This window comes from Pelobates fuscus, chromosome 1, assembly GCF_036172605.1.
Source record: "Pelobates fuscus isolate aPelFus1 chromosome 1, aPelFus1.pri, whole genome shotgun sequence".
NCBI lineage: Eukaryota > Metazoa > Chordata > Amphibia > Anura > Pelobatidae > Pelobates > Pelobates fuscus.
The window spans coordinates 422,287,196-422,299,251 of NC_086317.1; the positions used below are offsets into that span (position 1 = coordinate 422,287,196).

At 44.9% G+C, this 12,056-nt stretch overlaps 1 protein-coding gene across 1 annotated transcript in view; it reads right to left on the bottom strand.

Annotated features, from left to right (window-relative positions):
- The window catches only part of PHF11 (PHD finger protein 11), a 166,916-nt gene that overhangs the window by 134,190 nt on the left and 20,670 nt on the right, over positions 1 to 12,056 (bottom strand). The window contains exon 2 of the mRNA XM_063428648.1: positions 4,102 to 4,203. Coding sequence (XP_063284718.1) covers positions 4,102 to 4,203 — 102 coding nt within the window. The remainder of the gene's footprint in view (positions 1 to 4,101; positions 4,204 to 12,056) is intronic.

Consider the following 12,056-nt stretch of genomic DNA (forward strand, 5'->3'; position numbering starts at 1 on the left):
CCGTTTTTGCCTGTTGCTGCGTTAGCTCACATACCGTTTGTTGCAGCTGCGATATCTGCATCTTGTTTTGGTTAGTGTCCTGTTCCAGTGTGGCCATGCGGTTTGTTAGGCCTCTCAGGTCCTGTCGTATTTGGGCCACATCGGTCTGTAACGTACGTTGTAGGCCTGCGAGCAGGTCTTTCAGGACCGCCGTTGTGACTGGGGCCGAGTCTGGTGGTGCAAGAGGTGGCTTGGGGGCCGGTATTGGTAGTACCTGTTCCTCCGCTGCACCATCCAAGAAGTCATCCGACATGTCGGAGTTGAAGTCCGCAAAGGCGGCCATCCTGGCCTCTCCCGCTCTTTGGGCCTGGCGCCAGAGGTCCCCTATGTTTCTGCTTATGCTGGGCTTGTCAGGCTTAGATTTCTTGGTCTTTCGACCCATTGTGTCTTTACCCTGCAGTTGCTCCGTTTTAGGCTTGTGTCTGAGGGTTGTACAGCTCGTTTTCGACGTTTTAGTGGCTTGTAAGTGCAGAGCTGTTCCGACATGCGGCCATTCAGTTCAGCTGCCTGGCTCCGCCCCATTCAGGCACCAGTTTTAAAGAAAGATGTTGCAGAGCTAGGAAAAGTGCAGAGGCAAACTAAAAAATTACTAAGAGGGATGAAAAAAATTACTTATGAGAAAAGGCTAAAAAACTGAATTTGTTTTCTTTAGAAAACAGGCGCCTCAGAGTGGATATGTTAGCACTATACAAATATATACATCAGGGCTCGACAAATCCAAGGCACCAGGTCACTATGGCCACTAGGAATTTTGTCCTGGTGCCTTGATATTTGTCAGCTCGTTCAGTGGAGGTGGCCCACTGAGGGTGAATGCAGGTGGCAAGGGAGGAAGTTGTAATCCTTCAGTTCTCTTGCTCTGCTCCCTGTTGTGCCCTGCGGTGATACCATGAGCCGGGATATGACGTCACTCTGACCCTGGCATCAATAAACAGCTCTCGAGGGAGCAGAGCAAGAAGAGCTTAAAGATTACAGTAGACACACTGGGCCCCAGGTAAAGGATCCACTCCAGCTCTCCCAAAGGTAGGGAGGCTTGGTGGACTTGATTTGAAATAAAACAAAATAACAATATTTTGTGTGTGTGGGAAAATGTGTGTGAGTGTCAACATCAGTGTGTGTCTGTCAATGAATGTGTGTTTCTGTCAGTGAGTGTGTTTGTGTGTGTCCGTGAGTGTGTGTGCAGAGTGTCGGAGAGTGTCTGTCAGGGAGTGTGTGTGTATCTGTCTGAGAGTGTGTCTGTCAGTGAGTATGTGTTTGTCAATTCAGCAAGTGTGTGTCTGTTTAAGTCAGTGAGTATGTGTGTGTGTGTGTGTGTGTGTGTCTGTCTGTCAGTTAGTGTGTCTGTTTAGGTAATCAGGCCCCCGCTGGTTGCATGGGAAAGGTGTTCACTCGCCTTTTTTTTTTTTCCAAACGCCGTACCGGTGTCACCGTGGCTGGCCCCAGAGTGTGGAGAGGCTGAATGTAGGTTGCTGCACACTAGGAATCACCGCTAGTGGACGTCTGAGTGTCTGAGAGGTGTTATCAGGCAGCAATGTCACTAGAGGTGTTATCAGGCAGCAATGTAAACACTGCCTTCTCTATGATAAGACAGTGTTTACAATGAAAAGCCTGCACAGACAGGATATAGACACCAGAACCACTACATTAAACTGTAGTGGTTCTAGTGACTATAGTGTCCCTTTTTAGAATTGTATTTTTGTCGTTGAAAATTAAGCGTTGTTTTTAAAAAAAAAAAAAAAAAACCTGGCTCCTAACCTTTTTAGCTGGCTCCTAGATTACAAGCAAAATTGTCAAGCCCTGATATACAGAGTTAGCACAAACCGCTATGTGCTAACCTGTTCATTAACAAGAATATACAACAGACAAGAAGTCATCCATTGAGCGTGTAGGGAAAAGGCATTTCTGCTTACAGCAGAGGAAAGGGCTCTGAACAGTAAGAATCTCACAATGAATATGTGAGATTCTTTACCTAAATAAGCTTTCTCATTAGATTTTATCTTTTAATTTTTTTGTTTTTATTTTTTAAAGGCTTGGATGCTTTTTTTTCATAAATAGAACTTTCAAGGATATACTTGATATGTATGTAAACAGGTTGTTGATCCAATGAGAAATCGGATTTTCATTATGGATTCAAGAAGCATTTTTTTTCTCTTTTTGTTGCATATTTGGATATGGCTACAGTTGTTTTTGCCTTCTTTTGGATAAACAGCATAAAAGAATTGGCTTCAGGGTTCATCTTAATGGACTTCATTCATTTTTCCACCTAGACCACTATGTAACTATAGCGTTAGGATAACAAAGAATACAATTGACTGGGCAGGCACTGCCAGTGTTAAAAAAAATTGATTTACTTACCTTTTTCCCTTGCCGAGCTGGTCTCCTCTGTGCAGCTCTGTCTCTTTGACTGAGATCATCAGTGTTGATTATCTCAGCCAATCTAAACTGATCCATTGGAAAGAATTGGGAGGCTAGTGCATATAAGCAGCAACATTCAGCATTGAGCCAATCAAACCCTGTGAGGGAGCGAGCTGGAAATTCAATTTTACTTGTATAGTAGGAGTGTAAGGTGTAATATGTGGGTTTTGGTGGAAGGGGGCAGTGCGGCATTCTTGGATCCAGACACACAATTTTTTTGACCGATAGAACACCGGCTCTATTCATGCCAAGCCTCTTGAATATGAATGGGAAATTATCCAAGCCTTGGCTCAGGGCTTGACAAATTTGTTTGGAATCTAGGACCCAGCTAAACAAGTTAGGAGCCAGTAATTTTCAATGAGAAAATGCAATACTTAAAGGGACACTATGGTCACCAGAACCACTACAGCTTGATGTAGTTGTTCTGGTGTCTATAGCCTGTCCCAACAGGCATTTTAGTGTAAACACTGCCTTTTCTGCGGAAAGGCAGAATTTACATTGCTGCTTAGTAACACCTCTTTCAGACGGTCACTAGAGAGTCCTGGGGCACTGCTGCACCACGTGCAGCACCCAGGTTCAGTATCTCCAAGCTCTGCATGGAGGTGCTGAATGTTCCTCGTAGAGATTCATTAATTTAATGCATCCTGATGAAGAGATGCAGATTGGTACATTTGCTGCGCATGCACAAAATCCTCCCAATGCTTTCTAAAGGGAAAAGCATTGGGTTAGCTGAGATCATAAAGATTGATAATCTCAGCCATGGGGAAACTGGCACGGCGAGTGGGTAAAAACGATCGGAGGGGGCAGGTACCTAAATGCGCACGCACACACTGACGGGCTCACATACACACTCACGCTGACTACAGGCTTGCACGCACAAACTCATAACAGGCGCGCGGGCACACACACACACACACACTCGACAGACACACACACACTCTTGACAGACTCGCTCACACACACACCGTCTCTTGACAGGCTTACACACACTCTTACGCTGACAACAGGCTTGCACGCACACACACATATAGGCATTCACACACACATACACACACTCTGGCAGGCTCGCACACACGCATACATACACACTCTGACAGGCTTACACACACACACTCTGACAGGCTTACACACACACTGACAGGTTCTCACACACTCACACACACACACACTCTGACAGGCTCACACACACACACTCTGACAGGTTCTTTCTCTCTCACACACATATATATTATTGAAACCCACTCAGCCTCCCTACCTGTGGGAGAGCTGAGAGGGTCTTTCTTGGGGTCCAGTGGGGCTGCACTCTTCCTGTATGCGAGGGAGCAGTACTCTGCCTGTAGCTCCTCTCTGCTCCCTCGCGCTCTGTATTGATGCCGGGGCCGGAATGCCATCGTATTCTGGCTCCCGGCATCATTACACAGCGCGAGGGAGCAGAGAGCAGCTGCCTCGTGCGCCGCCCATATTGCTCCTCAATATCTGGCACATATGAGCTGGCACATCCCAGGCGCCAGGGCGACCTGGTGCCTGGGATTTGTCGAGCCCTGCCTTAGCTATCAAAAATCTACTTAAATATTCTGCGACAATGCAATTTTTCCAAGTCCTTCATAATACATCATATCATACATGGATCTTACACTGTTTTCTAATTACCATTTTTCTTCCACGTTGTATTTCCTTTTTCACTGACTCCACATCAAATCCACCCAAGACACCTTCACAAGAGTCTGATGTAACCACATTTGGGGAATATAACTGATAAGAAAAAGCAAATGATAAAGTTTTACATACAGCACTAATGTTTTATACAATATATCTGTTGTGTTTTTTATGCAGACTGGCTGGTGTGTGTTACGGCATTTTCATCTGTGTTATGATGAAATTGCTTAATAACAGTAGCTTGTCTTGCAGAGGCAATAGTTGATAAATATGGTGGGGTTAAGGTGAACTTAGTGTTTTAGGGTTCCGGGTTTTGTAAGGTCAAGTTATGGAAAGCTAAGTAATTATAAAAATTACATTTAATGTTTATACACCCTGTTCCAAATTATTATGCAAATTATATTTTTCTCAGTTACCTAAATAATTGATGTAAATAACAGTCAGCATAATTCTCATGTTATCAACTATTAAGAGTACAATTAAAATTTTATTGAACAAACCTCCTAATGATAACCGTAATTTTTTTAACGTACTTACCTCGCCCAAATCATAGATAGAGCCTCTCACCGCCACTTGGCACTAGTAGGGCCTCATCTGTCACTAGTCAAAGTTCCAATTTTTCGCTTCGGCAATAGCCTTACAGTCTAGTTCACCTGAGGAATTCCCCCTGTCCCCCCCTTTTTTATGTAAATGTTCTCAGACGCCCCTACTAAATCCAATTAATTAATTAATTTCTAGAATGTCGCAAGATGCATCTCCAATTGACGAGTTGCCTACTGAGGAGATACCATTCACTCCTATCAGACCCGAGTCTCCAGGCGTATCTCTCGCCCCTTCTACCCCTACGTCTTTGAGAGCATGGACTATTCCAAAAATTACGACCGAACTTAGGCTTAGGGGCATCCCTTTTCCTGCTATGGCTCGTAAGGCGGAACTCTACAGACTTTTGACCAACCAAGCCCCTGAGCCTAGGCCAGGCACTAGCTCCCAAGGTCAACCATCTGTCGCTGGCACAGCCACCCAGGACACCCTGGCCAACCTGCAGACCTTGAACAGCAGGTTAAGCAAGGTGGAGAGTGCCCCCCCCCCAGGTAACCTTTGTGACCTTTCAGCCCTCACCCCGGCAGTACCTATGGCACCAACACCCGCCCCTATACTTCCCCCTTCAGCTCCTGCCTCAGATATGTCTCCTTTTGTGTCACCAGCTCACTCCGTCCCAGACTCCATTAGGAAAGAAATCCTAGATGGGAAGGACGTGTGTCTGGTGTCATTGCTTATAGCCTCCCAAGACGTGCTGGAGAACTTTGGGGATATTTCGGTGGTTCTTAAAACCAGAGACCCTAGGCTCAACAAAAAACTATCTATTCCCAATTTAGTTTTGGCCTTCGGGATATACCGTGATGTCATCTGCTCGGTATATCCCCACAGGAGAGAGGAACTGGACCTCTATCTCCATAAAGTGGTGGATTTGGGCATCAAGTACGGGGGCTCATCTTTTTATGATTATCATAAATCGATATCAGCGAAAGCGGCGACACATCTGAAACTATTTAACATTATAATTAGCTGGTGTCAGATGGATACAGAATTATTCTGTTGCCACTTCGCTGGTCTGAGGCCCCCGTCTTGTGCCATATGTAATTCTTCTACTCACTTGGCTGATTTGTGCCCTTCTGTGGCTGATCCATCCACTTCCACTCCTCACAATAAACATGAAGGTGGTCAGCGGGATAAATTGGGTAGGCCCATCTCCTTTCTAGGGAAAGCTCAGGTGTGCAACAATTTCAATGCAGGTTCCTGCAGCTTCAGCGCCTGTAGATTGTTGCACATCTGCTCTATCTGCTTCAGGGCACACACTAAGACCATGTGCCCGGCCAGGTTGTCCCCTAGCAAGTGACTAACCGACATTAATATCGACAACCTGGCTTTTTACTTGAAAACTCATCCAAGTAGACATCTAGTGGAATATTTGTTAACAGGGTTCACCCAGGGCTTTCTCACGGGTCTCGTAGCCATTCCCTCAGGCACGCTGGAATGCCCCAATCTCCTATCAGCCTGCCTAGACCCAGAGGCAACGGACGTGCTCCTCTCCACAGAAATAGCACAAGGTTTCATGATCGGCCCCTTCACCTCCTCACCGTTTTCCTCCTGGCGCACTAACCCCATTGGCATAGCTGTACACAAATACTCAAATAAAAAGCGCATGATTATTGATTTATCGGCACCGCACTCTTCTTTTGTTCCCAGCATTAACGCACTCATTCCCGCAGACAAATTCTCACTACAGTACGTAAAAATAGACAACGCTATACGAACCATCATTTCAACTGGTAGCAACGCTTGGCTTAGTAAAACAGACATTACCAATGCATTCAAATTACTGCCCATGCACCCATCACTTTGGCACTTTGGCACTTGCACGGTGTTAAATGTCAAAACAGGTACTATTTTTCCACGTGACTCACTTTCTGGTCCAGAAGCAGGCCTAAACTGTTTGATATTTTCACAGAAACTCTATGCTGGCTGCTTCTGAACATTATTAGGTGTCACGCCATCATTCATTACTTGGATGACTTCGTCATAATATAACCGAGCGCACGCACACCCACCGATATCCTCAGCACCTATGCACTTTTCTCCACCCTCGGGGTACCTTTGTCTCCCTCTAAAACGATTGGCCCCACTACTAAGCTTACTTTCTTGGGGATAGAGCTGGACTCTGGTACCTTCCGTGATGGATGCCTTGCCGGGTTTTAGAAAAACTTCAGCCCTTTTTGAAATTTACCCCATCGTGGCGGCCGCACACACCTGGGGTCACCTCTGGTCCGGCAAGGCAGTAAAATGCTATTCCGACAACTCGTCAGCTTGCGATATCATTAACAAGGGGCGCTCTTCCTCCCTTACCATTATGCGGCTGATTTGCAAGCTGACCTGGCTGGCAGCAACCGTCCCGTTCCATCTTAATTCCAGGTGTTCTTCCAGGCACTCCCGTCAGCCCACCATCAACCATCCAGAACACCGAGGTTTCACGAGTTAATCCTGGATTGAACACACTTATGCACCAAGCTAGCACTCTTACGCACCAAGCACTATCACCTAACACAACTATCACCTGCAGTAGGGCACTTACCGTTTTCAATAAATTCACAGCTGAATTCGGATTACAAGGTGATTTTTGTACCCAAACTATGGTGGCTTTTGCCTCCTTTTGCCACTTACACTTAAAACTTTCCCACAATACAATTAAACTATACCTCACGGGGGTGCAGCATCACAGCCTCACAAATTTCCCTAACAACACCCCTTTTTTGTCATCATACACCATCAATAAAATCTTAAAGGGTATCTCAAAGTTTCGGTTCCACTTATCACCACCAGACTTCCAATAGATGGGCCTATCTTTAGATTACTTAGCAATCTCTTTGACGAATCCCCATTTGATCCCAACACAAACCTGGTAATCAAATCTGCTATCTATTTAGCTTTTTATGGGTTCCTAAAACCTAGGAAATGTACCGTTGTTTGTCAAGGAGATACCACACACAGCCTTAAAACCCCACAACTCACAAACTTAGACGATTATTACATTCTCACGATCCCATCTACCAAAACTAATCATTCCCTACACCCCACTATCATTCCTCTCTTTCCAACAGATAATGCTTGGTGTCCAGTTAAGGCACTAGACCACCTACGGTCAACTCCTAACACGCACTTACCAGACTCACCGCTCTAACAACTACAAGGGCACCCACTCACTACAGCAAAATTCACCACGCATGTTAGAATCTTATTGGGAAAATTGGGTTACAACCCAGCTTCGTTCTCCGGGCATTCCTTTCGCATAGGAGCCGCTTCATCAGCTTCTAGTACTAACACCCCAGTCCACATCATAAAGAGACTGGGTCGTTGGAAGTCCTCTATATACAATACGTACATTCCACGGCCAGAAAGAGAGCTTCGCCAAACCTTCAGGAATTTAGTTATGTAACAAATGCAATAAAGTGTGTTTTTTCGAACTTCTCTTTGCCCTCTTTTATTTACAGGCCCACTCGGACGTTGGTTTCGGCACACCACAACCAACTTTCATTTCAGACACTATCCATTACATATTAAATTCCGAGCACAAGTAGAAAGGCCATTAGGCCTGAATTTGTGGGAGGAGTAAGTCCCCTACTTAAACTCCCAGCCCCTACTCACCTCTGACGTTCGAGTTCAAGTGTTCCCCACCCACCAGCACACTTAGAACATACAATTCTCCTTGGTGGGCCCTCTTTTATTTACAGGCCCACTCGGACGTTGGTTTCGGCACACCACAACCAACTTTCATTTCAGACACTATCCATTACATATTAAATTCCGAGCACAAATATATATATATATATATATATATATATATATATATATAGTGTTTTGGTTTTTTAATCCTTTATTTTTTAAGTGCAGAGTTGTACTTGCAGATACACAATAGCTATAGCAAGCATTGCAGAAAGCATAGTAATACAATTGCATGGCACTCAGCTCAATGAAGTGGTCTGGGTGCCAGGTCCCTCAGATTTTAACCCTTCACATGTAAACATACCAGTTTCAGAGAAACTGCTATGTTTACATAGCAGGGTTAATCCAACCTCTAGTGGCTATCTTCTGACAGCCGCTAGAGGCGCTTCTGCGACGCTAGATGCGAAATTAGCATCCAGTGTGCAGAACGTCCATAGGAAAGCATTGAGAAATTAGTATGTGTGTGTGCCAGTGTTTATCTGTGTGTGTAGATATGTGTATCTGTATGTCTGTATCTGTGTGTGTATGTGCAATTATGCGTGTGTATCTGTGTGTCTGTGAGTGTCCGTGTGTGCATATGTTTGTGTGTATGTGTAGGTATCTGTGAGTGTCAGTGTGTATCTGTAAGTATGCATGCGTGTATCTGTGTGTGTGCCAGTGTGTGTATGCATGTGTAGGTATGTGTGTATCTGTGTGTCAGTGTGTCTGTGTTTATCTGTGCAGGTATGTGTATCTGTGTGTGTAAGTGTAGGTATATGTTTGTATCTGTGTGTGTGCCACTGTATGTACCTGTGAAGGCATATGTTTTTATCTGTGTGTATGTGTCAGTGTGGGTACATGTGTGCTATTGTGTTTCCATATGCCGGTGTGTGGCCGCATATGTGTACAGCCTCCTATCCTCTAAACTAGAGCCCCCTATCCTTGTGCTGCAGCCATGCTACAGCCCACCACCAGTGCCCCTCCCGAGATTTGGTTCTGGATCCGCCCCTGCCTTAGCCACAAAAAAAGAAAAAATCCCCAGCTCCCGAGATATGTATGCATTGTTTTCATACCTGTTAACACTATTGTTTGTTTTATCTGATATATTTATTGCAACATGCCTATATGCCCTCTCACGCTTGAGAGCTGAGCATAAATAAAGAATTATAAAAAATGTTTAAAAAGTAAATACATAAATTTGGTATTTCATGCCAAGGAGCAGTAAATGCATAAACCCTGAATATCATGCCAGTAAATTTATAAAATGTGTGTGTGTGTGTGTGTGTGTGTGAGGGCGACATGGGGAGGAAGAGTGTATGTGAGGGGGACATAGGGTAGCAGAGTGTGTATGAGGGGGACATAGGGCAGCAGAGTGTTTATGAGGGGGACATGGGTGTGCAAAGTGTGTGAGTGGGACATGGGTCAGCAGAGAGCTAGTGAGGTGGCCATGGGGCGGCAGAGTGATAGTAAGGTGCACACGGGGCAGCAGATGGACATGAGGCAGAACAGTGTGTGAGTGGGACATGGGGCAGCAGGGGTACGTGGGGAAGCAGAGTGCGTGTGAGGGGGACATGGGGCAGCAGAGTGTGTGTGAGGGGGACATGGTGAAACAGGGGGACATGAAGCAGCAGAGAGTGTGTGAGGGGAGGTTTTTGTGCAGCAGGGGATGTGAGTGGGACATGAGGCAGCAGAGTGTGTGTGTGAGGAGGACGTCTTAACCTTTAAACTTCTGAAATATTCTGCTGATGGCACTTTAAGCACAATTCGATATTACCAGCACATTATAGTAAGTATTAAACCACAGTAAAAATAACCACATGAAGTTGCATTCAATTAATATGAGTTAATATTATTTGCATACCATATACAAAGCATCTTAGGAGCTTAAGGCTGTCTATATGTCTGTGTGCCTGTCTCTCTCGCTCTTCCTATATCAGTGGCTGATCCATATGGTAAATTGTGTCAAAGCTGCACCAGAAAATTGTGAATAAATATAAAAAATAAAAATAAAAAAAAGCATCAAGTTTGTTGTCTAATGTATAGTGAACAATGTTTTATCTGGAGTGTTAAGATTAACTTATTATTATTAACTAATTATCTTAAAAATCCATACATACACCTTTTAAGGGATAAAGGTTAATCTCCCGCTCTCTTTACAGAAGTCAGTACAGCACAGCTGCTTAGGACTCACTCATTGTATCGTGTCAAAAAAAAAAATAGTAAATTAATAATGACTTAAAATGGTAATGACACTTAGGCAGCAGATTGAGTAAAATGAAAAATAAAGTAAACTATAAGGGCTCTAAAATACAGTAATACCTTTCTGTTGTGCTTTTTTTTGTACTTAAAATAAGATATGTAATATAGACTTACTGGGGTGGCGTGGCATGTCCTCCTCACCAGGAACATGCAGAGCTGGAGGCGAAGATGTTATTCCCACTCTCCACTCGCACGGGAACAGCACAGTCCTGCGAGTGCTCCGGAATGCTCCATTTAACCCCGTAAGGACACACGACATGTGTGACATGTCATGATTCCCTTTTATTCCAGAAGTTTGGTCCTTAAGGGGTTAAAGTGGTACAGCTTCGGTATAAGCCGGTTCAGCGAAATTGTGAAATTTTAGCAACAGGTTTGCGTGAACTGGCTGAATCCCACCACTGCATATTATATATCTTGCCACTTTGCTTTGCCCGTACCATACCACATTGCAACCATAGACATACACACATACACTAATACATGCACACGTATACACACTGTCACATGCACACATATACAACTAATACAAAACACATTGACACTGATACATGCACATGCACACATAAACACACTGTTGCACAGAGACACACGCACTGACAAATACAGACATGCAGTCACAATGTGTATCTGGCTGTGTGAATTTGTGAGTGTATCTGGCATTGTCTACATGTGTATGTGCCTGAGAGTGTGTGTCTGACAGTGAGTATCCTTGTTTGTGAATGTATGTTTCTGTGAGCATGTGTATGTTTGTTTATGGGACTGTATGTGTATGGGGAAGCAATTTTGCAACACACTAGGAAAAAATTCCTTCTTGACCCCAAAATAGCAGTCAGATGTCTCCTTGGATGAAGCAGCTATTACCACACTAATTAGAAATTATATCCCTGTATGTTACGTTTTTGAAAGTATTTATCCAATTGCAGTTTAAACATCTGTATGGACTCTGATAAAACCACCTCTTCGGGGGGCGGGGCCGGACCGCCATGCTGACCGGGGTCGCATGCTGGAGAGGCTCCTGAGGGAATCGGCCCCATACGCTGAAAAATGCAGCTACTAAGCTTATAATGAATAACGACAACACTGCTTGGCTGTCGGTGATGCAGCAGACCCCGAGATCGGGAGTTTTTGGAGCCCGGGAGGGCGAAAAAAAAGACTTTGGTGTCTGCGGCCTAATCGAGGAAGAGGCGGGGTGGACGGCCTACATCCTGCTTTCTCCCCCGGCTATCACACACCGGCTCTCTGATGTGGTCCTGGTCCCGTTCCCCCCCCCCTGGACCGGTGGGGGTTATCCCGGTCCCCACTGGAGGGCCCGCGGCAGCGGGGAAAGGAACACCACAACTTAATCTCCCGCACTCTGCAGCTAAAATGTCCGCCACCTATGCCACCACGGGAAAGCCAGCTCTGAGCAGCCTGCAAGAGGAATCCCTACAGAG